The sequence below is a fragment of the Paroedura picta genome, chromosome 10 (assembly GCF_049243985.1).
Source record: "Paroedura picta isolate Pp20150507F chromosome 10, Ppicta_v3.0, whole genome shotgun sequence".
Taxonomy (NCBI): Eukaryota; Metazoa; Chordata; class Lepidosauria; order Squamata; family Gekkonidae; genus Paroedura; species Paroedura picta.
The window spans coordinates 34,015,068-34,041,666 of record NC_135378.1 but is presented as its reverse complement, the minus strand read 5'-3'; the positions used below and the strand labels follow the sequence as shown (position 1 = coordinate 34,041,666).

General features: G+C 41.7%; 1 protein-coding gene across 5 annotated transcripts in view; it reads right to left on the bottom strand.

The window, feature by feature from the left end:
* SLC7A2 (solute carrier family 7 member 2) overlaps positions 1 to 26,599 on the bottom strand; it is a 49,273-nt gene that overhangs the window by 7,136 nt on the left and 15,538 nt on the right. For 2 of the 5 annotated variants that reach the window (XM_077302104.1, XM_077302102.1), the window contains exons 2-10: positions 17,013 to 17,403; positions 13,284 to 13,439; positions 11,913 to 12,078; positions 10,773 to 10,909; positions 9,512 to 9,734; positions 5,757 to 5,896; positions 3,006 to 3,108; positions 859 to 1,064; positions 379 to 545 (exon numbers count right to left, since the gene is read on the bottom strand). In XM_077302104.1, coding sequence (XP_077158219.1) covers positions 379 to 545; positions 859 to 1,064; positions 3,006 to 3,108; positions 5,757 to 5,896; positions 9,512 to 9,734; positions 10,773 to 10,909; positions 11,913 to 12,078; positions 13,284 to 13,439; positions 17,013 to 17,388 — 1,674 coding nt within the window. In that variant the 5' untranslated portion in view covers positions 17,389 to 17,403. Of the gene's footprint in view, positions 1 to 378; positions 546 to 858; positions 1,065 to 3,005; positions 3,109 to 5,167; positions 5,305 to 5,756; positions 5,897 to 9,511; positions 9,735 to 10,772; positions 10,910 to 11,912; positions 12,079 to 13,283; positions 13,440 to 17,012; positions 17,404 to 20,516; positions 20,614 to 24,839; positions 25,243 to 26,599 lie in introns of those variants that run through there. The other 3 variants (XM_077302105.1, XM_077302106.1, XM_077302103.1) reach the window with 3 other exon arrangements.

Here is a 26,599-nt window from a genome sequence, read left to right as displayed (position 1 = left end):
TAATTACTTCTCATCCATTACTTTCCTGTGTTTCATGATCCTTTGGATCCACTTTTTCCCCCCAAACCTATAAACTAATTGTATACTGAGGATCTACTCAGTCCATCTGAAAAAAAAATATCCTGAGAAAACTTCCCCTGGAATAAAATTTGGTTGGTCTTGAAGATGCCACAGGACTCCTGTTTATTTTTTTGCAGCCACAGACTAAAAATGCTATGGAATGAATAAATGTTCTATAAAAATGTGCTAGAGCTAGCAACATCAGTCTACGGCATATTATTTTTACCATTAAAGTTTACATGGAGCTTTCTCCAGACTGTCAGAACTACAGCTAGTCAGATACCCCAAAGTGTGCATGGATTCAAGTTTGCAACATACCATAAATGACACTTTTTGTTGACTTTGCGGTTGCCTCCAGATGGCAAAAATAACAATGGCAAGCAGCACTGCAAGAGCTGCAAGGAGGCCGACACTCCAGGGCTCCAGATTAGCAAGGAAGTGAATTCCATAGGTGATCAGAATGCTTAAGCCGCAAACCACACAAGCTACGTAAAAGTTGACCAAAAGAAACAGGAAAGAGAGTGTTTCAGCATTTCAAAATCTTACGTAGTCAAACCTTCATGTAATATGCAAGAATTTTAGCAACAGTGATACAGCTGCTTTCAAAAATTAAATCAAAGGGTTTTCAATATTTAAAAGTAAATATTAAGAACAGGCAATTTGGAGTCACTCTAAAACTATTTCCAGCCAGTGTTCTCTCTAAGTCCAACACTTGAAATCAAGGATAAGTTCCATGATTGTTGACTGTGCCTTGTTCCAAATTTGCTCTTCGGTTGAATGCCACCATTTCTAACTTACCCAGCAAGCCCACCAGAAAGCTGACCATGGTGGCAGACTGTTCAGTTGGCAGACTTGAGGGATTAATCAAAGTTACGAGGCTGAAACTGTGTCCTTGCAGCATACTTATTTGGGATTCGCTTGCTGTTGATTCCCTCTCTGATCCTGCAAGAGCCTCTTTTTCTGTGGAATATTTGGGTTGCTCATAACTTAAATTGGGTTGGTACCTGTACACAAAAACAAAAGCAGATGTTCCTGTATCACCAGGTTCTAAGGACAGAGAAGGGAGACCAAACCTCAGATCATGTCAATACATCAGAGTCCAAAAGCTCTTTCTGTTGTGGCTCCCGCTTTGTGGAATGGCCTAACCCAGGCGTAGTCAACCTGTGGTCCTCAGATGTTCATGGACTACAATTCCCATGAGCCCCTGCCAGCGTTTGCAATGAGAATTGTAGTCACTGAACATCTGGAGGACCACAGGTTGACTACCCCTGGCCTAACCAAAAGAGTTGGGAACACTTATCATTTTCCAAAATGTGTAAAATGGAATATTTCAGCAGGGCATTTCTGTAAATGGAAGTAGGATGCAGTAATGTCCATGATCTTAGGCTGTTCACTGTATATTCTAGCCTTTATCAACCTCTTTACTGTTGTGAAATCCCTGAAACACTCTTCAGGCTTCGAGAAATCCCAGAAAGTGGCATGATTGCATGGAATATGATTGGGAAGCATAGCTTTGTACATGCCTACCTGGGGTCCCTCCCCTTCCCATCCCTTCCAGACCCATAACTGGCAATTTTGGGAGGGGAGGGGCAGATTGACATGACCATATATGGTCACATCACAGATATATTTTAACAATTTTTAAAAAATTAGTGAAATGTTCCCAGGGTTTCACAAGGCCTTGGTTGAGAAAGTGTGTTCCTATACTATTGGGAGTGTGTTGCTGTTCTTAATCTTACAAATCTTAGTATTTGCAAATCTTAGTATTTGCAAAGAATATTAATGTAGTGTACTGTCCTTACTTCCATTGCTTTTAATTGCATAGTCCACCTTGTGCCTCAGGACATGAAGTAAATAACAAGCCACATCACCAGCAAACAAAAACCACTTCTTATTTTGTGCAGCATTACTTAAATAAGATAAATAAATCTTTATTTTTATACCCCACCTATAGGAAGGAGAAGTGTCTAGGTTTTCTTAATGTTGCAAGACATCCAGCAAACAAGGGGAGAAAAACAGGTAGGAGAGGCCAAAGGGAACATCTCATCTAGTAGCAACTTCACTCCCCTGTTTCATCTCTGAATCACAATACAGGTATGTAGTGTACAAATAGCCAATCAAAAGTTCTGAGAAATTTCAGTGTGGAGAAATTTCAACTGTACCTGAATATCCAAGCCATATAACCCCCAATGGAGAGATTTTAAAAAATCAGAAGTGGAATACAGTGGGAAAGTCACCCCTCTTCAGTAAGCCCTTGCTTACATGTTTGCAAGCAATGTGAACTGTGCCACTACTGACACACATAATTTAGTAGGTCATAGTAGGTCAGTAATATGAAAATAACAAAACATTTCTATCTGATGTAGACAACTAAGAGTCTGATGGTGGCATAAAGGTTTTTTAAAATGTAAGGTAAGCAGGTGGCCAGATCTTACTTTATTAGATATGTATGTAATTTATAGGCCAACTTCAATAGGTAAGTGAACTTAAAATGAGCCCAAAGGAATTTAAGATCAAGCCAACAGAACTTGCTTAAGATCCTTGGCCCCAAGATTGTCAAAATGGCCTCAACTTGGCGTGGTGGAACACTCTTCCTGGAGAGATTAGGGGTGGCAGAACTTGGGACAGTTCCACGGGGCCTGTAAAACAGAGCTGTTCCATCAGGCCTACAAGTTGAGGCCAGAAATGACACCAGAGGTCTGTGCCCAAAACATCAGCCATGGCTTTACCACATTGGTTCCTCCCACTGGGAAATTACAGAAAGTCTGAACTAACTGTATGCAGAATGATTTAATATATAAAAACACTGCTAAAATGTTGTTACCCACCCTGGGTCTTTTTGGGGAAGGGCAGGTGAGAAATAAATTATTATTATTAAATGGTGTCTGGATTGCACGGTAAATCATTTTCAAGACTGCATTTAAATGATAAAAAGTGGGACTCACCTAAGAATGAGAACACAAGCCGCAACGAGAGAGTAAGCAAGAAGGGTACCAATAGACATCATGTCTACTAAGGCTTTTAGGTCAAAAAGAAAAGCCATTAGAGCTAGAAAAACCAAGACAGACAGAATTTGTGTCAAAACGTGCATATTAACAAAAGCCTGGCATTTTGCAACCAATAATCCATTAACATTTAAAGTCTGCATTAAGAAACATGAAAGTGGTTATGCTATTTGGGGAGAATCATCCTCTGACAAATTATGGAAAATGTGGCAACACCTTGCTTCGTAGCCAAAATCAATGGCTGCATGATGGCAGCATTTTATCACATTTTGTGACACACATCTTGGGAGACATTTGGCTGACCTAACTCCGTCTCTTCCTGACCTGGATAGCCCAGGCTCGTCAGATTTCAGAAACTAAGCAAGGTCAGCCCTGGTTAGTATTTGCAAAGAATACCAGGGTCCCAAAACAGAGGCAGGCAATGGCAAAACCACTTTTGAATGTCTCTTGCTTTGACAACCCTACAGAGCCACCATAACTCGGCTGCGACTTGACAGGGGAAGAAATCGCCCTCTGAAATTTGTCAACCTCAGTGTTTACCCAACCAATATCATTGTTAGTTTTAATATAAGAAAATAACTTTTATTTGCATAACACATACCATACATGTAAATTCATGCATAAAATGTAAGGACAAAATTGACTAGGGACATATCTTGTGCAGTCCATGGGAATTGTGCAATGTGTGTCCTTGTGCAAATCCCATTTATTTTTACAGGGCTTGGACAAGAGATGTTCCTGGTGCCTTGTGCCCATATCAGGTGTCTCTCCTTCTGTTTCCTGCAGAAAGCTTATGCAATGGGATTTTGGACCCCCAAGTGCTCATAAATGGCAGTCCCTCTTTAAACAGTGCTAAAATCAATCAAATGTATAGGGGGATGGGGGAGAAAATGCTCAAGGCATAAAATAAATTTACTCTGATAAACTACAAAAAAATGAAATCCAATAATACTAGTGTTTTATGCAGGCATAACCCTGGCTTCTTGAAAACCATGGTTTACAAACTGGATGCCCGCCTCCACCAAAACAATGTTAACAATCCTTTCATGTTGCATATGCATCAATGTCACCTATAATGAATACCAGTCAGTTTTCTACTGAGCCCCGGTTTGCAAATCCACTGCAAAACATGGCTCAGGCTCAAGGTTACAAAGGAACCATATGTTGGTGCACATGTAATATAAAATTATCAGTAATATGGAAATAAACTACCCTGGAGAAGGAAGGAAGGAGACTTGCATGTTTCTGAATACATATATGTGCCTGAATCTGGAGCTTCAGATTTATACCTGCTTATTATTTCCTTTTAACAGGTGATGGTTTGTTCCTGAAATGTATTATTATGGGTAATATATGTAGTATTACTTCCACATACTTTCCTTATTCATATATGCCATATCCCTAACACATATGGAGCTCAGAAGCTAATATACTAGAAATACATCATACCAAATTGCTTAAAACAAGACTGATGATTTTCTGAAGCCCCTACGTTTTAACGTACAGCTGATTTCTCTCCATATCTGACATACTGATACAATTTGCCTTGCCTGCCCTTCTCTGTGTACATTTTAGCCATCATTTATGGGGAGGGAGTAGTTATCTAAATTTGGCCTTCAGTGGCAACCTTTCTTAAAAGGTTAGCATCTAAACCTCTGAACACTGTTTAAAATGGAGAGACTACCCATACTAAATTGAACAGAAGTGCAGTACAAAGCTTTTGTGCCAACTGCCTTTTGCTGAGAACATCTTAGGCAGAAAGGAAGTTCTTAACACAAAACTGCACAAAGGAGCAGAGCTCAATGTCAGTCTTGAAAAAGAAGGAGAGTTCATTAAAGCATTCACATAACACTCCCTTCTTGACACATGCACACCACAGTATCCTTTGGCCCACAGGAGGAAGAGGAGACCTCCAAGGAGTCGGACTTCTGCCACCATCATTACCACCACCACCACCACCACCACCACCATTGAGGGTTGTGATGTTTTCTGATTAGTCAGCAACTGCATTCCTAATTTACATGCATGGGAAATTAGCAAGGGTTATGCACGTAACAGGGCTTAGGTCCCAATTAAGCAAGACCTGAATGTACCGAGCTTACCAGAAATGCACCCTGCTGTCAGCGTGGCAGCAACAGGAGACTGCCTCTTGCTCACCTTGGCAAGAAATCTAAAGAGTAAACCATCTCGTGCCATGGCAAACAGAATGCGGGGCAAAGGAAACATAGAGCCCAGAAGACTAGAACAAAAGAATTTAATGGTTCAAGTGCTACGATAACAGTATGATTCTCCATTTCAAAACCAAACACAAACAAAGGACGAAAAAGGGGAAAAAATCCTGGTAAAATGCACATTTGGTCTAAAGCAGGGGTAGTCAAACTGCGGCCCTCCAGATGTCCATGGACTACAATTTCCAGGAGCCCCTGCCAGCATTCGCTGGCAGGGGCTCCTGGGAATTGTAGTCCATGGACATCTGGAGGGCCGCAGTTTGATTACCCCTGGTCTAAAGCATCCCAATAACCTAAAACAAGATTCGTGAAACTTAAAAAGTTGACTAGCTTCACTCAAGGATGCACGTTTTATTTTTCCAGCCGTAACAAAGCCCTAACTGCCTGCCAGGGAGTTATTTCTATATTGAATCATGGATGAGTGTGTCCATCTTTCTTAAAACAAGTTAGTTCCCAGCCTCACCTGCTACAGCCCCGGATGACAGAGTAGCAACAAGCGGAGTCTTCGTTTTGGGATTGACTTGAGCTAGACATTTGAAAAGCAACCCATCCTTCGCCATAGCATAGATTACACGCGGCATTGGAAAAATGGATCCAAGGAGACTGAATGAAAAGCAAAACAACATGCAACAAGGCCAACACGTCATGCAATGCACTGAGGAAGCGAGAAACAGAGCTAATTAACAGCACGTAGTACCAGAAATATAACCCAGAAACATGAGCCAATACAGTTTAGATGCAAGATTTCCTTGACTCTTCAATCCAATTTTCTGATACCTACTTTAAGTTTTCAAAGTTTGTCATAAGTCTTCTGGCTCAGAGAGCGTCTTCATGAGATGGAGGACCAGCTCCACGTAAGACAATGGTGCTGTCTGTGGAAGTACAGTTTTTTGCTCTCAGAAAACAGGGCATGACCACTTAAGCTGGATATCTGCACCACCAGACATCTGTGTAGCAGAGGTACATCCACCTTGTCTACCACTACATGAAGACAATCACTGACCCATTAAGTATTTGAACCATGCTTATGTTTCCTTGCCTGATAACAAATCATGAGAGGCCTCATCCACTGTTAGTGCCTTTTTAAGATGGGGAAAAATAGTCTAAAAGATTTTTTAAATTTTTTGTTAGCCTTCTACCCTGCCATTCCCCAAAAGGGCTCAATGGTGTGAGTAGGGACAACCAACAGGCCTCTAGAACAAGGCCATGAATCTTGTTCTCCCAGGTTCCAATTTATTACTTTGTCCTCGGCCCAAATGTATGAACTCTACCCACACATAGCATGATACATGCCTTTTTAGCCCTTCTCTCTTTTAAGACAAAATGCAAAGTAAAGTATTTAAAAATTTAGTGGATATTCCAACCAATATCAATGTTACATGCCTTTTGCAGGCATACAAAATGCAAACTACAAATTTAAGACTCATGTGAGAAAATGTTCCAGTTCTTTCTCTCTCTCTCTCTCTCTCTCTCTCTCTCTCTCTTTCTCTCTCTTCTTTTCTCTTCTCTCTCTCTCTCTCTCTCTCTCTCTTTTTGGGGGGGTCTGATTTATGATAATATAGTCCTTCTACAGATGAAACCATTTAAAGTGACTTGGGTCTTTCACTGCAGCTCTTTGAAATGTGACGAAAGCAGAACAAATCTGGTAATACTTGCAAAGCAATTAAGCTTTACTGAACCTTGGAAGATGATGGCAGGCAGCAGGAGGAAACCAACACAGGCCACAGCATACGTGCAGTCAGGGAGCACTTGCAAAAATAGCAGGAACCATTTATAATTCAGGAAATACATTAAACTTAAGTTGCAGTACTGATTTTGACTGCAGTCCCTGTGTCCAACCTATATTAGAAAGAGGTGCCATATAAGAAGTTTCATCAATGGATCAAGCCCAGTAGGGTCTACTACAGCCGTTAGTGGCTCTCCAAGGCCAGCTGCAGATATCCTTTCCAACCCAATTAAAACTTCACCGCTGGATGTGTGGCCTTCTGCAGCACAAATCCAGGGTTATGGCTCAGTGGCAGCACACTTTATTTGATTCTTTAGCAAAGTCTCCATAGCCCTGTGAGGATGTGCAGGTCTTGCCCACATATTGAAAAGAAGCAAACAGTCGTCACATAGGAATAAAGCAAAACTACTGGGGCTGGTGGGAGTGACAGAACAACTTTTAAATAGAGATGGTATTTTGACCTGGCACAGATGTAGCGTTCCTAAATTCCAAACCCTGGATGCATCTATTCATAGGATATGCCAATTTTAAACACCGCAACAGCAAAGCAACCTCAGCAGTTAGTGAAGTGAGGATAAGCAAAATGTTAGGATGCCTGCATAGCAATGCCAGCTTTAAATGCTAGAAATAATTCAAATCAGTTAAGCTGGGCTTTGGTACATTTAAACCATCTTTACTCTAAACAGAGTAGGGCAGGTGAAGTGGCCTTGGTTGCCTTTGTTCCCTTTGGATATAAAGCTGAAATTAGATCCTGTGACAAAGTCACTTCAGGTTGAAGTACAACCAGCTTGAATGATTTGTGGAGCACAAGACAGACCTATACCAAATGCTAGGTTCTCTAATTAATCTCCCTCATTTTAGGTAAGCAAGGATAGTTCAGATCAATCTGAGCATAAGTGCTCTCCTAGGCTCAGCCCTTCCTGACTTTCCTCCCAAATTCAGTTTAGCGTGTGCATTTGCAATAGCTGCAGTGTCTTGAACTAAAGCTGGAAGAAATACTTACAGGCAGCTGCTGTGTTCGCCTAACCCGCTACATGTATTTTCATGCTATTCAAGTGCATTCTAGACAACATTCAACACATTGTGAAGCTTGGGAACTGGCACTAGCTGAAGGAGACAGGGGACTCATAAACATAACTTTCTTCCTCACAGTAAGAAAAAGTTGCACAGGTTTAAAAACAAACCAACCAAACCCAAGCTACACGTTCAGAAGAAACTTGCCGCACTGCCTTTTAAATGTTCCCATAGATTTACAAAAATTGCTTCATATAGCAATTGGGAGGGAAGCAAGGACAGGGGCTTTTGCTTCAGCAACCTACCCACCTACAGGCAGCCAACATCTGACATTCACTGATGCGTTCCCCCACCTGCTTTGCAAAGAGGTAGAATACCAAAAGGGCTATACTTCATGATTTCCTTATTTAACTGAACCCTGAAGCCAGAATCCAAAGATCTAGATGATTGTAGATCAGCTAGATTTTGGAAGTTTTTCAGCAGAGGTTAGCCACTTCACAGAAATCCTGATTCTATGAAGTTATGCAGATTGTAAGTGGGTGGGCAGAAGGATTGTGTCAGTGCTTGGCTCTTGTGGTTCTTTCTTGCATGCCCAGAGAAATGCCGATCGCCCCTTTGGGAAGGCGAATTTCCTCCAGGCTGGATAGGCGAAGGATTCTAGGGGTTTTTTTTGGGGGGGGCATCATCTGGGCATGGAATTGGGGTCACTGTGGGTGGACAGGAAGTTGTGAATTTCCTGCATTCTGCAGGGGATTGATGATACTGAAGGACCCTTCCAACTCGACGATTCTATGATTAACTCTACAGTCCGAAAGGTCCTTGGAACTCATATTTCTTGAATACCATCCTTTCAGCCAGAATGCCTAGGATCCTTCAGCATCGATACTTCAAGGCTACCATCTTTATTATTTTTTTAATGAAATGAAACCTAGCCCACCATCAAGCACTGCAGAAACTATTAAGTAAATCATGCACACTTTCTTGCATTATTGCATGGGCAGGGTAATTAGGCTGTCTTGAATGCCCTACTTTACATATATTGTGTTGGCTTTAATTATTCTTTTCCACTCAACACTGGGGGGGGGGTATCCAACCAATCCTCCAGGTAGCCTCCCTCCAGCCTAAGGAGATCTCCTCCAAGAGCCATTTACATTAGTGGGAGGCTTCTTAAGATTCGAAAAATACCTCACATTTGACCCCAAAGGGAAGGTTGTGTAAGTACATAAATAAGTCAATAGAAACTATTCTCAGAGGAGTGGCAGGATAAGTGTAGAACCCACCCCCAGTATCATTCTGGCACGGGATAATAAGAAGTATGGGCTAGGCTGAAAATTATCTCACTTTGTGTCTAAGCAGTAACAACCTTTATTATTCATGACACCTCTCTTTGGCAAATCTATTTGCACATAAACAGTTTTAAAATAATTTGTCTAATGACATTATTCCCAATAACGTATAAGTTTGTCCTTATTTTTTACCTTGTAGATAAAGCACACAGAGATCCCACTGCTACAAGATATTTTGCCGGGCCCCATCCGACATACTCAAAGGCTACAGGGAGAGGACTCTTCTCGTCTATTAAGTAGTATGGCATCATAAGAGTCAAAGCAGCTGAAACCCCAAAATAGGCCATAAAACAGACCAGCAGGGAAGTTACAATTCCAATTGGAATGGCTTTCTGGGGATTTTTGACCTCTTCTCCTGTAGAAGAAAACACACAACAAGAAGTTCACAGGGTGTGAATAAAAATAGGATCAAATGCTGCTGTCCATTTGGCTGGAGAAATTTTTCATTTAGCATGAAAGAGTTCTTATAAACTAGCACAGAGGGCTGTGCGCGGCGGCGACAAATCGGCTGTTCCAGGCCGCCACAGCCAACGCTGCACTGTGGGGGGAAGGGGAGCACACTAGGGTTGTGTGAGGCAGCGTCCGAATTGTCCATTCCAGGCCGCCGCAGCCAGTGCTGCGCCGCAGGGGGGAGGGGAGTGTACAGCTACGCACACACACCCCCTGCGCAGTGAGGCGCTGGCTGCAGCAGCCTGGAACGGCCAATTTGGCCACTGCCACACACAATCCTACTAGCACATTTGTCTGTGTTTGGGATGCTGCATGGGGCAGACAGCAGTCACATGGCTCTTTTGGTTTATGGTAACTGCTGATGGGGCTTTCCATGAACAACAGAGTAAATACCACTGACTCAGACAAACGAGGAATCTACATCAGAATGCTTGGAGGCCTGTGCCTCATATCAACAGGGGGAGGCAAAAGGAGCAGCATCAAGAAGTAGAGCAGTTTTTTTTTACACCTCACTTTCCATTACCCGAAAGAGTCCCCAGATGGCTTACAAACACCTTTCCCTTCGTCTCCCCACAGCAGATACCTTTTGAGGTAGGTAGAACAAAGAGAGCTCTAGGAGAACTGTTCTGTGAGAATGGGTCTAAGGGAACTGTGACTAGCCCAAGGTCACCCAGCTGGCTGCATGTGGAAGACTGAGGAATCAAACCTAATTTAAAGAGTCCACCGCTTTTTAAACATTACATCCAACTGGCTGTAGTCCTATAGACACTTAAGGGAGAAAGCTCCGTTGAGCCGGAACATTCTGTAAGGAGAACACGGGTTCTACCACTGTGCTACAGCACTGACACACAAGAACAGACTGCCACCGCTCAGCATTTATCTACTACAGCTCTATAATATATAAACTGCAACTCTGACTGAGTACCCAAATTGTGCACCTTACCAGTTGTTGCAATGCAGTCGAATCCTATAAAGGCATAGAAGCAAGTTGCTGCACCAGCCAGTGTCCCTGTGAACCCATATGGCATAAAACCGCCAGCTCCAAACGCACTGGTCACATTCTCAGAAGAAGACAGGTTTCTAAAAAAATTATAATACAATACAAGAATGTAAAACAGAGTTTCTCCCCACCTAGCAAGGCTACTTGACTAAAAATAAAGGAATATCCTAAAGTTACTTTCTATAGATGTGGAACTTAAAACCTGCAAATGCAAAGCGGAAGAACAGCTCTCTACAAACAAATATTTCTTGAGAGATATACAAACCAAGTTGTTCTAGGGGAGCCAAAGATGACATGCATACATGAGCTTCCCTTATTTGTTCCTTTATCATTTCCCCTAAATGTATTAGGTCCATTCTGCACACAGTCAATAATGCACTTTCAATGTGATTTTGCAGCTACTTTTAAAGTGTATTGAATGTACTTTACTTATAACTTTTGATAGATCAGCACCATAGTTTTGCTTCTATGTAGCATAGACCGATACAAGTCTGGGATGGACAGCTCTGCAGAATCCAATGTGCAACAGGCCATTTGGTTTTGAGCTTCATCTAGAAATGTACAGAGATGACAACATTCTGGCTGGATTTGTACAGAGCTATATGTTGTCATTACAGGGATCAGCCATCTTGAGGAATTATTTAGCAGGCAGCCGTGGCACAGTGGAGAACTTTCTGATGTGTAGCAAACCTCTGGGACATATGAACCTGACGGCTAAACATATGAACCTGACGGACAGTATATTTTCATATTTGCGGAAGAACTTTACTTTTATAGTCTAAGGTACCTTGCAAAAATAGCCTAGAATTGCAGCTCATACCCCTCCAGTTATTCAACTTAAATGTCACAACATTCTCACTAACAGTGCAAACTGATTTTCATCCTTCTAATCTAAACTTATGGACTGCAATGGTTTTAGATTAGCCTGAAAGTAACATTTCCTTGCCTTCAGTGGCTACACAACAGTTTTAGTAGTACATCAATCCTACATTTTTATTTATTTTGTACGTTAATATGTTAACAGACCATCCAGCACAAATAAATTTGATATGGCTCATAGAAGCAAAACAAAGCTGGCATTACTCTATGTATACTGTGTAGTTTATGAGGAATTCTTCCGTTTTCTTCCAGTTGCTTATATCTCCTTTCACAAAACCAGAAATCATCACGAAGAGGAGGACCAAGATGTTAATGGCAGTGAAGACTTTATTCACCCAGGCAGATTCTTTTACTCCAAATGATAACAAGCCTATAAAAATCAGACATTATTAATGATTACACCATAATTAAACTCTACTTTACACAATTTCTATATGGGCTTACATCTGTCACTGTTTACAATACCTTCTTTTTATGTTAGACAGCTCTTGAGGCCAGCCCACACACTCACCATGCCCAGAATGTATGTTCCAGCCCAAATTCAGTAGCAGCCCCATCCCATGGAATGGAATGTTCAAAGAAGTGCAAACAGCGCCACCTTTGGCAGTGTTCTCTTTTGTTTATTGTTGCTTGCTGGCCCTGTTGTATTTATATATTCATTCCATTTATGGAGTCTTGGGGTGGTGTACACAGAATAGTGGGAATGAGGAGATACATCAAAACATTTGCAACAATTTGAAAGTGGTTCCTGTTATTATGCATATTTGTCAATCTGATGGTTTTAGTACATTCATTTATTTTATTAACAGCATTATGGGAATAGCTTTCAGCCACTGTTTTCAGCAAAGCAGTATATAAGTATTTTAAATATATAAGCAGATAACAATTTCTGTGCATGCATTTCTGCCCATGCATAAACTCAACGGCTATTTGTATTGGATATGCATGTAGACCATAAAGTTTCCTTAGTTCTTATGGTTTTGAAGTAGAAAGACTGTGGGAATGGGATGTATGTAAATCCTACCCAATGAAATAAGAGACATCTGAATGGGCTTCTGCCCCAGTACACATTATAGGATTTCTGGACTGTCAATGGTCCAATTGAGCCTTAGCTATATTAAAAGTGTTCCAACAAATGCTCCCTTATGCATGTCCTTCAGAATTGTGGCAGTTCAGGAAGGGTCCTGATCTCTTCAGGGAGCTTATTCCACCAGGTGGGGGCCAGGACCAAGAAGGCTTTGGTCCTGGTTGAGGTCCGGCATGCTGCTTTTGGGGTATTTGGGGAGGGACGGGTGGGTTGACATGATAATATATGGTCATATCACCCAATAAATAATTAACTCCCACCCATTCAGGAAACCCTTCCAGGGCCATCATGAAACCCTGGTTGAAAAAGCCTGGGTCCAATTAACTTTTCAATCTTAACACAAAGACCAAAGTCAGGAGGGGTTGGCCCCATATTACTTAGATCATCATAATTATAAATATGTAGCACTGGGGGCAAAGGAACATTTGATACGATCACAATGGATTCTTCTCTTTAGTTGGATATAATAAAATTTTAATATTTCTTACCTGCCAGGAGTAATATAAGACAGACTGCAAAAAAATCTGGATACTCTGCTAAACCAGAATAATTCATTCTGAAGTAGGTTCTAAAAAAGTAACCGATTTGTTTTCCAAGTAGCTCATCAAAGGTGCCACTCCACGCTCTTGCTACACTGGATGTCCCTTAACAAAACAGGAGGGGAAAGTTGTAAATGTTGCAGATCAGAGCTAGCCTTTAAAGCAAAAGAAGTGACAGTTATTGCCTAGTCGTATTTAGTTGTATTTCTTTCAAAGTAGTTTAAGAGTTTTAAATCCTGAACCTAGATTTAAAGCTGCAAACCTCAAGATAATGTTGGCCCTTATGTGGTTTTATATTAGGTCCTTTATTATGATATACACTTCACTTTTCTGGAAGTCAGACAAAATGTAACTCATGCCCCAAAATCTGGATATGGTCTTAATAAAAAGCCCGGTTTGAAATGCTACAACACTAAAACATTAGATGATGGCTATTTTTTTTTCCTCTGTAAATCACCAAGCAGATTGGGAAACTTAAAATAAAAAAAGTATCTTCCTGAATGGCTCATCATTTGGGAAGCAGCCATGAGGATCTAACCAGCTTTTCTTTTGGTGACAAAGGAAGGAAGGAAGGTTCCTCTGCACGGACAAAAGCCATGTAGGAGAGGGGCAAGGAGGATGACTGGGGGAGACTGGCTGAAAACGCTGGCTGGATCCAGCCCACTGCCTGAGCCCCTTTGTCTTGGGTTTCATCTGCTACTTCCTGGCAGTCACTTATATCAGCAAAGTGAGTGAAAAATACGCCTCTTTGTATGAATTGGTACTGCAGAATCAGTAACTGTAACCAGAAATCATTTCCTCTCTACAGCTACATTCCCAAGATCTTTGGGGCTACTCTTGAGTGGAGGCACTGGAAAGAGCCTTAAATGCAATGGCAGGTTTAGAATTACATTTCCAACACAGCTATTGCTCTCTATACCGAGCCAAATGAGCAGCCTCCAAAATTGATATTGTTGCACTCCACAGGCTGCAGCAGTACACACCTCCTCTTACTACTCTATGTTTGAAAGCAAAACTACAGCACCACACCCTGGAAGATTACACAACAGTTACTGACAGGAGGCGAGGAATACTTCTTCTAGGATGTATTTGCTATGCTGGATGCTAGCCAGTACACCAGGAGCCAAGTATTCTTTGCCAAAACCATAAACAAAAGTTTTATGCCGCTCTCAGAAAGCACAGTAGTTATCTAACACATTTTTATCCCACCCTTTCTTCGGGGCAATTTACCTGGTTCTCCCTTCTGCTTTTCTTCTCCCTGCAACAATCTGGTGAGATAGGTGAGATTGACAAGAGAGTAACTCGCTCAAAATAAGCTAGCAAGTTTCATGGCAGTGAGGGGATTTGAACTTAGTCTGATAGTTTAAACACTGCACCACTCTACTATCAGATGTTCAGGATAACAGTCACCTGCTACTCAGGATAATTTAAGGCCTGGACACTCAATCCAGGACCCCTAGGTGATGCAATCTAATATTCCACGTTAACACCCCTAATTTGGCTCTTACCAATTTTTCCCCAATCGAAAGAGTCTCCGCCCTCTCCTACTCCCTTGAAATGAAAGGAGGGAGAGATTATGGCTTCTAATCTGTTAACTGCAATTAAGAGTGGGCCACAAGATCCGATGCACATTTTCTCCTCCAGTACAAATTCTATTCTTTCTTGCTTCTCCCAAGAGGGAGAAAAACTGGGTGCAGCAGGGGAAGAGAGGTAATGTCTAGATTCCCCACCCATCTACTTGGGAAGAAGGCTTCATTTTTTTATTCTCATACACATTTAAAGCAACTCGTTATTGTCGAAAGAATGGAATTGCATGGCCATACAAGGCTCCCATAGCTGAAGGTTGGTGCATTTCATAAGTTACACTTTCCATAAACCCATGTATGTCCAACACTTGGGAACTCAAGTATAAGTAAAATAAAACTGAAAAGACTCTGTTATCAATAGTCACCTACTTTCTAGCCAGGAACACAGGACCTAGGGAAAGTGTAATGTACAAAAAACTAATAAACCTTCAAGTTACAGCTACATGTCATAGAATTCTTGAAGTATCTGCATTCATGTTGTTAGCATTACTGGGTTATTGAGGTTGTAATGCAGAGGAAATGAGTAGACCGTGTCTATCACTCTGAGCTCTTCATATACTCTCCACTGGCAGCATTGCCATCTGCAAGGCAACCTATTTGCAGTTTCTGCTATCCATTGCACAGCCCATCCTTTCCATCTCCACATCAAGAGTTCTGGATCACACTTTGGCAAACTACAACAATCATTTCTTCTTAAACCCCCTTATAAATATCTAATATCACTGCAAAAAACAAACAAGCAAGCAAGCAAACCAAAAACACCCCCAACCTTATCATTGTGACCATGTGCTGCTCCACCTTTAATCCCTACATTCACTTCTTGAACTCTCCTGGATTCAGCCCGCACTCCTCATCCTTACCTTCAGAGCCTTCCATGATCTGCCTCCTCCTTCCCTCTCAGACATGACACCTCCTCCCTGTGATCGTCTCTATTACCCCAACCTGTCCAAAAGCCTCCTGCAACTTCTAATAACTCTCATGATCTTCAAGACCACTTTGGAGAATACTTGTGTGATGCCAACTCTCCCATCTCCCACTACAATTTCCCTTCTGCACCAAAACTAAGACTTATGAGAGGGGTCATGGTTCAGTGTAGAGCCTGTATGTTGCATACAAAGTTCTCAGGTGTGATCCTTGGCATCTCCAGCTTAAATGATCAGGAAGAAGGTGCTATGACAATATCAACCTTAGTCCCTAAAGACCTACTGACCTTAATAAACCATTAGTTCTGACACTGATAGACCAGTACTGACCTTGATAGACCTGTAGCTTCTTGTGCACAAGCACATGTAATTGGATCCCACCCACCTGTTCCTACCTGTAAGCTCCACAGAGCAGGGATCAGTCTTCTTGTATTCTAGTAGGTGGCGGGCCGTGAAGGCCATGGCGCCGGGCCGCAGCTCCCTCTCCCCGCCCCCCCCCGCAGTAAAAAACTTCCCAGGCCGCAAGCTTGCGGCCCGGGAAGCTTCTTACTGTGGGAGGGTGGGGAGAGGAAATCAGGGCCGTGCCCGTGCATTGCGCATGCGCGAATGCGTCATGTGTGGCTGAAATCGCGCATGCGTGGCACTTTTTCACATGCGCACATGCGCAAAAGTGCCGCACATGTGCGATTTCGGCCGCGCATGACGCATTCGCGCATGGGCGGGCTGCGGGTGCGGCCCGCTGCCCTGCCGGTCCCCAACCTTTCTGAGGCTGACCACTGTTCTAAAGAACTATGCATACTGATGTCATTATTTATAGTGTCTAGGGTCCTGAGATGCTCAGAGAAAAGGTGGGCATGAAAATTTTAAGTAAGTAAAATAAAGTTTGAAGAACTCTTCTGCTTAACCTTTTAACCCATTCATCCTCACTAAACCCCAACCACAGCATTGTCCTCAGGTGTTGTAGTCTACTGGGCATTTTGTAATTCAGACTACTGTCAACAAACCATAAGAGATCAAGTAGATTAAGACAGTGTTCAGAAGAGGCAGATCTCTTTCCTGAACAAGCATAAGATGGAAAAGACTGACCAAGTAATTTTACAATAGCAATCAGGAAACAACAATCCAAGTAGGCCATTAACTGCTTTTTTCCTATTTGGCCTCAGACTCACCTATCACATAGGACAAAATGAGATTCCAGCCAGTGATAAAAGCCCAGAGTTCACCAACAGTTACATAAGTATAGAGATAGGCAGAGCCAGTTTTTGGAACACGAGCACCAAATTCAGCATAGCAGAGACCGGCCATCACAGAAGCTAAGGCAGCAATGAGGAAAGAAATGACAATACTGGGTCCAGAATCAGCCTTTGCAACTTCTCCGGCGAGGACATAAACACCTGCCCCTAGGGTGCTTCCGACTCCTAGAGCAATAAGGTCCACAGTAGATAAACAGCGACATAATTTGGAATCTTCAAGGCTGTCCGAGGTGATGATTTTCCGCCTCAAAAGGCACCGAATAAATGACAAGGCTGGTCTGCAAGTTATCATTTTGGATGAGGAGGCCTGGGGGGGAAAATTAAAAGTTTATCACAATAAATATATATATATATATGTGTGTGTGCATTTTGTTAACTTCACATTAACTGTTGTAAAACAGAAGGTATGTTTCAATGAAACTAAAGCAGTTCCAATCACCAGCGAGCAAATATTTTAAAGCTTTCTAGGTTGAGTATAGGGGGGGGGGAAACAGTACCTGGGCTGCTTCCTGTTTAATATGGAGATTTATTATTCCAAAAGCTGGTAAACACTAACAGGTCAAAACATATTAAAACTGTGGATAACATAGGGACTCAGAGTCCCTTCCTATATACTATTTCTCTAAATCTCAAATTTATCATGAACAGGGAAACAAAGGTAATTCAATAGCATAATTTCCGCACAAAATATGTGTATATGGCTGCCCATTTTAATGTTAACCTTGAAAGTAGCTATAAAGCATGCGGTGTTTAAAAATAAGGGTTTAGAAGAAGGTCTATACTAGCACTACAGCCAAATACATAAATGTCACCATTCAGGTTCACGATACTACTGTGGACTATGTTACTGGGGATAGTACATACCATCTATTTCTGCATGCATTATCATATGTTGTAATTTCTTTACAACATATTTAATGTTTAATATGCCATGTTAATACTTATTGGATGTCACATCCTACAGACTGCATTGATGCTGGCAGGGGTTCATGGGAATTGTAGTCCATGGACATCTGGAGAACCCCTGTTTGGCCAGACTGTGTAATTCACCTTGGGGCTGAGTGAGAAAGACACCCTAATATCCTGTTCTCTTAGGGTTCCAGGTGAGGCTGGAGAGTTCCCTCCACTACAAGTGACCTCTAGGAGATAGGTATCAGTTCACCAGGTGAAAATGGCCTCCTTGGGAGGTGGGCTTCATGGCATCAACCTCCATTGAATCTTTCCTCTCCTCAAATCCTGCTGTCCTCAAGCTCTGCCCCCCCCCCCCCCCCAAAAAAAAAATCTAGGTATTTCAAAACCCAGAGCTGGCAACTCTATGTTCTCTTTCACACGTAATGTGATCATGGAATTGCATTCCACTCACAGCCTCTACAGAGAATATTAAGAACGTTTACATATTTGCATTAAGAACTTTTGTATACAACAGAGCTGTACCACAGAGAGAAGGAATACAGAATTCCTTTTCATTTCATTGCTTTTGATTCTCCAATAAAGTAAGCATGTCTGCAGATATTGCAAATGCCATTTTGTTACAAACCATTGCTAAATGAAGGTACAGATACAGAAGCCTTTATTGGCATAATGAACAACACAAGTAGGGAGAGACAAAGTGATTTGTTTTAAATCAAGTGGAGTTACGCAGTTTGGTTAAAAACAAGGAATTAAGTCTAAAAACCTTGCCTAAAAATGCTGCAATACGGGTGGTTTGGGCAGGATCCTTGCTATCAAGTAATTTATTAACTATTACAGTTTCGTCACAGTGGAGTTGAAGGGAGGATAGAACTTCATTGCTAAATGAAATTAAGAGGATACCACCCAAGATATTTAATTGTTGTGGAACCATCTTTATTTCGGCCCACACTGCAAATATTACTTCTAAATACTAGCCATTTAAACTCCAAATTGCTTCCTTTTTTACTACCATAGTAGATTCCACAAAACAGTAGTCATTGATTTCCTTCAGTGTATATTCATTCCTGCTCCCGCCTGACAGATCTTAATTGCACCATACAGTTCTCAAAAGGCTCCCAATCTAAAGTAACACAACACTTTTACATTCTTGTGTCTCAACCACAAGAGAGCTCCCTTTCCTCTTACAATTAAATGGCTCTCTTGCCGGACTAGTTACTCCTACTTGCTCCTGCTAAGAGATATTGCAAGGTGAGTGCTGTTCCACCTTTCAAAATCCAACTCAATTCCCCCTCAACCTTAACTCCAAATAGGCAAATTCAAGCCCACAATCCTCTCACATCTTCATTGTCTCACTCCATATTCGCTCTCACACAATGCAGCTGCCAAGTTTTCCCTTCTCAGACCTCTTCCAAGCAGCCACAGTAAGTGAGCAACTGTTACTCATTTGAGAGGATCACAGACATCTGTCTTTAAACACAGTGATGCTGTTGCAGGGATATCCCATTTTTCAAGTACCCAGAATAGAAAAATTTTGTAGGGATTGCAGGAAAATCCGAATGTCCTCCTGAATGCACTTCAGAGCATAGCAGTAAATAATAACGTCTTATTTAGGTAGAGTGCTTGCCTTCATTTGTGACACAAAAGATAATTCTCTCCCAACCATGTACCATAGATTTTAAGAAACAATTCTTTAGGCTAAGTATTCCTCCCGCCCCACTCCCCAGGTCAGAGCAAGCTGCCTGTTTCTGTTTTAGAGGAGAAAAATCTGAGCCAACCCAGCAGTAGCTAACCTGGCTCTCAAGCTGTCTTCTATTTTAACATATCAGGCAAAATGCAGTCCCCACTGTTTTTTGATGATGCTGTACTTATGGAGCCTATTTGTCATCATTTTACATTCTAGAGGTGAAACCTTAAACAGTTACAACTTTTTATTGAAGTCAATGGGGTTTGAAAGATTTAAGTGTTTAGGATTGCCTTGTAAATGTAGCAAAAACAGCCAAAAAAGAATTCATGAAACACTGAAAGCTATTAAAGAGAAACTCTTCATAAAACATTTATTTCCATTGTTCTTGACTCATCTAATTAGACAATGCATTGATTAGATTATTTCCCTTTATGCACTTAGGCTTTCAGTATTAGCTTACCGTCTTCCAATTGGACATATTTGTTTTTTTTCTGTTTTGTAAATAGAACGTTAAAGTATGATCACACTAGGTGGCATGTTTTTAATCTACAAAAGGACAGCATTGTTTAGAAAAGCAGAACTATCCACATTTCAGAGACATTCTGTATGAGGCAGACAAGAATATATTTCAGTTTATACATTCAGTACAGATGTTAAACTTCAATTCATTTCAGTAAAGACTCCACCTCAACAAACCCTTTCTAAAATCCCAAATTATTTATATGAAAATTAATCCTCAGATACTATGTGTGTCCTTCAAAATTAGTTTTACAAGCCTCCCCCTTCAAAATACCAACTTGCTTTCCAGCCCAGCCTCTACTCACCCAACAATAATATTCAGCTTCTAATTATCTGTCAATGTAGACTGCAAACGTTCAGGGTGGTTTTGCTCAAACATCTGCCTTCAAAAGTGGAAACAGTAGGTGGTGTAAAGCTGCATGCTCCAAGGGGGTGGAGGAAAAGCAGGCACAGGTGATTGGAGGACACAGAACTTACCCAGCTCTTTGCCAAACCAAAAAAGAAAAAGGTTTTGCTGTTCATATAAATCATTGTGTATTATATACACAAAGTGAAATCATGTTTAGTTTCGCCCCCCTTTGAAATAAAATATCTGTTTTCTTTTTTTAAATATGTCCACAAAACTAGTCTAATACCAATACATGTTTATTGATGATACACACTTTGATTAGCTTAATTAATAGACCAATTGTAGCCTAATTGTGCTCTGTGTGGGTAGAGTGCCATCCAGTTGCAGCCAACTTATGGCGACCCTATAGGGTTTTCAAGGCTGGCAATGTTCAGCTGTGGTTTGCTATTGCCAGCCTCTGCATAGCAACCCTGGACTTCCTTAGTGTTCTCCACAAAGCCAAGCTGAGCCTGGTTAGCTTCCAAGATCTGATGAGATCAGGCTAGCCTGGGCCATTTTCTCCAGCTGCCTGTCAAAGCCCTGACTCATCAGGCCTTGGAAGCCAAACAGGGCTAGCGTTTGGATGAGAGATCTCTAAGAAACACTAGGGTGCAGGTAAGCAATGGCACACCATTTCTCAATGTCTCTTGCCTGGTTGCCAGAAAACAGGGGTAGTCAAACTGCAGCCCTCCGGATGTCCATGGACTACAATTCCCATGAGCCCCTGCCAGCAAATGCTGGCAGGGGCTCATGGGAATTGTAGTCCATGGACATCTGGAGAGCCGCAGTTTGACTACCTCTGCTCTAGAATCTCCTGGCTATACTACACACATGCCATACGATAATAAACTATTTATTTTACGAATTGTAATTCTGCAAGCCATAAATGTGCAGAAACAAGGTTCTTCGTGCAAATCAAGGAAACTTTCTGGACTGTCATATCAGTTCATTAACGGACGGTGACAAATTTTGATCACTGAAGAGTTGTGTACTTTTGCTTTTAAAGCTTATTTTATTTCTAGTGGACCAAGGGATGAAAACAACAAAACATTAAACATTAATAATTACCTTCAAACCTTACTCTGAACTGTGCATTTTGTTTACTAAGTTACAGCTGAGCTCATAGTTCTGTCAACGGGCACTGAACTGGAAAATTATGTGTAAGAATCCTCAGACGGTTCATCCACTAATTCTTTAAATCAGATGATATTGTTTTGGGTTTTTTGCACATAAGCAGCCTTTCTAAACTTTTTTGAGATAAATGTAATAAATGCAGATATACGTTGACGTGATTGTGGCAGACAATTTGGGGGCTGTGCCCAGAAAGATTCTACATCCTAAGCACTTCTGAAATGGTATGAGTTGCTGCTCTTTTTTATTAAGTGAAAGAATATGTAGATCAGTACCTAAACCTATCTTAACCCCTTTGAAGAGAGCACTCAAAAAGAAAGCTTTCCTCTCTCCAAAGGTAAACCCTTCCTGCCTTGCCCATCAGAACTCACAATGCATGCAGCGTCAGATATCAGCTTCTAAAAATCCACCTGCTATGTGGACGTAGGCAACTATTACGCTGATTTTGTTGTGCTACTTCAGACCAACATGGCTACCCGCTTGAATCTCTCCAGTGCAGCTCCACTTAAATTCCCCCCTCCTTTAATGCCCACCCATTTACAGAAGACAATTGAGAACACCATACTAGACATGGTAGTATTGAAGGGTAATGCTATGAGCACTGATAGGACAACATTCAAAAGACAACTACAAGCAGAAGCACGGTCATACCTTGCAAGAGCAATACACTTGGTGGAAAGCAATCCCTTGCAATTTTCATCTGGTACAATTTCCTGAACCAAACACCATCTATACAGGCTCTACCTCTTGAACCATCAAACAGCTATAGCAGGGGTGGCCAAACTGTGGCTCTCCAGATGTACATGAACTACAATAACCATGGGTCTTTGCCTGGACAGCTGGACATCACAGTTTGGCCACCCTTGAGCTATAGCACAGTGTTGTAATTAACCTTCTCATCCCAGTTCTTCCCTTCCCTCCATTTTCCTGCTCCTACTTGACCTCATTTTTGTACAGGTACAAGCTAGCCCCAAAACAAACAAACTGACCAAGTGCACAACATTCTGTATTTCCCACAAGAAGACCACAGCACAGCTGTGGATTATTTTATTGCTGATTTACCACCTGCTACTATATTCTGTCCATTGAGTCCACTCTCTGTCACCTGCATATCTCACAAGGAACAAGGAGAAAAGGAGGAGAGTGAAATCTCTAGCCCCAAATTATGGGTGACAATTTGGGAAATGAACTTCATACTTTGTTTGCCCTACAAGCAGTATCTAAGGTTTACTCAAATCAAATGCTCTTGACCACGTATTTGCTTTTAAGCAATGCAAAGCAAATAGTCACTGCGCTGCTTAAACATGTTACGTGACTATATGTCACAAGGCGGACCAACTGCTTTACGTAAATCATAAGGTGTAGTTTTTGCATAGTTATGCACAACAATTCTGTTTTAGATCATTGAGTTCCTTACTGAATTTCTGTCCATTCCTCTTCCAAAAAACTAATTAATGCTTTAGGCCAGGTATCTCCAGCCTGTGGCCCACCGGTGGCTACCAAGCTTTCTGTGCACGTGTGGCCCTCCAACCTGCATGTTTGCATTTCCCTCAGACCCACAGTATTCTTCTTCTCTCTGAAGCAGGGGTGGCCAAACTGTGGCTTTCCAGATGTCCATGGTCTTCAATTCCCATGAGCCCCCAACAACACAATAGCAACATGGTTTCTTCTTGTCTCTGTGGTTCCATCTGTCTCCACTTGGTCTTATCCTCCATAGTAGCATTTTGGCCAGTGCTTTACTAGCTACCAAAGTTCAGATATCTGTGACACTCAGCTTGTCCACTCCATTTCTCTATATATCACCAGGTTGAAGGCTATATATGTGTGAACAGGTACAGAAGTTGTCTGGCCTTCTTTTGCAGAAAAGGACAGTAAAGGGGCTGTGTTTTTTATTTTTTAAAAGATAGAAATTGTTTTGCATACTGAACATTTCTAGAGGTTCCTCCCATCAAGGCTCCTCCAAGTGGTTCCCAAGGCTGCTGGTGAGGTTGCTGCTGCAGACAAAAGTATTCTTCCTTCCTCAACAAGAGCCAGTTGCTCTGCCTTCCTGCCTTGCTTGTTTCTGCATCTCCTCTCCTCTCCCACACCCACTTCAGCTAGGAGTCTTCTCGTGCATCTGTGACCACAGGAGCCAGTGAGTGGCTTCTTGGCTTGAGAGGGAAGGAGTGCTCTCTTGACAACAAAACTTATGGGATTCCCATTCCCACATCTTCCTCCAGTCAAGTTCCTCTCCCTGCAGCTGCCATTTTGCTTCTCATGACTGAGGCTTGGCTTGCAGGCAGTGATGTGTATGTGCACCTTGCATATAACTTGAAACCAACTTAATGGCACAACCATTACTCCAGGTGAGAGGCTGCACTTCCACTGGCTCACTCTCTCCCTACCTGTCCTTTTTATAGAGCCCCAAAGTATTAGCATGTGCAGCTTTAAACCTCAAGGCAGTGTGTTCATTAATAAATAAATCTCATAGAATTCAATGTATTTAGGATTGCAGTTTGGCCATCTGGTAGGTCAGACCCATAATCCATTAAAAAAACCTCTGGAATCCTTTAATCTAGCAACACATGCCAACCTAATTAGTGTGGTTTTTGTGGATGTTTTCTGCTCAATTTATCCCTATAATTTCAGTGGCTCTGTTTGTACTCCATACAATGATGGATACGTCTCCCAATGCACTTCTACAACACTTGCTACTTCAAAACTAGAATACATGTTTTCCACACTCATTCCTGCCACCATCATAATCTCTACATCAATTTAATATAGTCCCTTTAAATGTAATTCATTAAAAAGAACTTTTAAAAAGTCTTCATAACAGGAAAAGGGTCATGCATCAGAGAGCAATCCAGGAAGCAGTGGGAAGCATACAGCTTCTGCAAAGAGCTCAATTGCAATCTTGAAACAATCGGAAATGCTGTTTATTTTTACAACGACAAACTGCAGGCATCACAACTTGATAAACACAGCAATAGCAACAGTGCAATCAATACAAATCTGACTAGTTGGGGAAAGCGTTTCTGTATTCAGAAGAACAACCCTAAAGAATCCAAGGTAAACCTCTCTGTTTTGTAGGAGTTAACCTGTGATATTCAAAAATTCTGCCACTCACCTCACGGAGTCCTTAGTAACTCTGATTCACTTTGGTTTCAGGCAGGGGAGAATGAGCTTGTAAATTGCTGCCAGTGACCCACTAGGACTTTCTGAAATAATCACAGCGGTGTCCTTATCTTTGTCAATGAACACAGGAACCACCAGAGAAGGTCACAGAAATATTTCACTGGAAACTGCTTCAGGTCTACAGACGGGGAGGTTTAATCCACTCCCATAACAGAAGAACCTAGCAGCTATGTAACAGCAAACATCAGTAATTTAATCTGGCTTTCAACAAATCTAAAATGGTTGCAGGAACATACTACTAGATATCATTCTCCAGATGTTCCCAAACAAGTTAAAGAAACTGCTCATAATCTTGTGGGCGGACTCGGTTCTTCACTACCACTGTGATTTCTTTAAAGCAATTTATGGGAGGTTCTATCCTTTTAAAGGCACAGCCCTTGAACAAACTCTTGCAGTCGAGATTTAAACAAACCGTTTGCAAGAGGAAACAGTAATAAAAGACCGTGTTGAGGACTGGGGAGAGGAAGCAGGAGGGGGAATAAAAAGTTACAACCAATTTCTCATCCTTATTGAAATTATTATAGAGAGGTGAAAAGTTTGAATGCAAAGTAGATGGTAAGCAATTTTCTCATACATACAACTGGCCAAAGGCCAAAAGAAGAACCTCTACCAGTGGACTAGTAATAATTGATAACAATCCACCCCCCCCCCTTTTTTCCCCTAGTTGTCATTCCCACCTTAGGAAATTACTGGGATCTAGTTGACTGAGGACACTGGGTAACTTTTGCACCCTGACTAAACTTATATTACCCTAACAGGATGGCTCGGGAAGACAAATTTCACAACAGGTCAAAGCAATAAAACGTGGCACAAGATGGCAAGTAAGTTTATCACTTTTATACATCCTGGAGGGCCAGCTGTGGGGTTCAAAGATTTCGACTTGAAAGAACTCAAATGATAGTCTGATTTTCTTCCAGGAACTGACATAGCTATATACCACTGTGACACCCCCCCCAGGTAAATGGCTACATTTGATAGGGGGGAAAAACAGCAGAATAGCCCAGTATTTTCTTTAAATTACAGGGAACTTCTTCAAATCAAGAAAATCTAAGGTTCTTCCTGTGAAGTGGCACTGCCCTTCCACACAACCGTTACACACTGCTGCCATCCCAATCCTGCAGGACAAGGATTGGCACAAAGCACGCCTCCCAGAGTGCAGCAGTCACAAAATATTTTTACAGCAAGCTGGTAGAGAATGTTGGAATTACCCCCATAATGCCAACATAATTGTTTGTACTTCACTAGCAAAATGGACTGATACACATTCTGCATTCTTGCTCTCTCCAAACAAATGCACTAAAATTATCATGGGCCAACGTTGATTCAATGCTTTCTTGCATGGCAAAGACTCCTCCCCCATGCTTCAGACAGCATGTCAGCTGCTTTACCACCCTGCGCCACAAGAGGCTCAATATAGTTGTATATCATAGAATCATAGAATCATAGAGTTGGAAGGGGCCATACAGGCCATCTAGTCCAACCCCCTGCTCAACGCAGGATCAGCCCTAAGCATCCTAAAGCATCCAAGAAAAGTGTGTATCCAACCTTTGCTTGAAGACTGCCAGTGAGGGGGAGCTTACCACCTCCTTAGGCAGCCTATTCCACTGCTGAACTACTCTGACTGTGAAAAATTTTTCCCTGATATCTAGCCTATATCGTTGTACTTGTAGTTTAAACCCATTACTGTCTGTC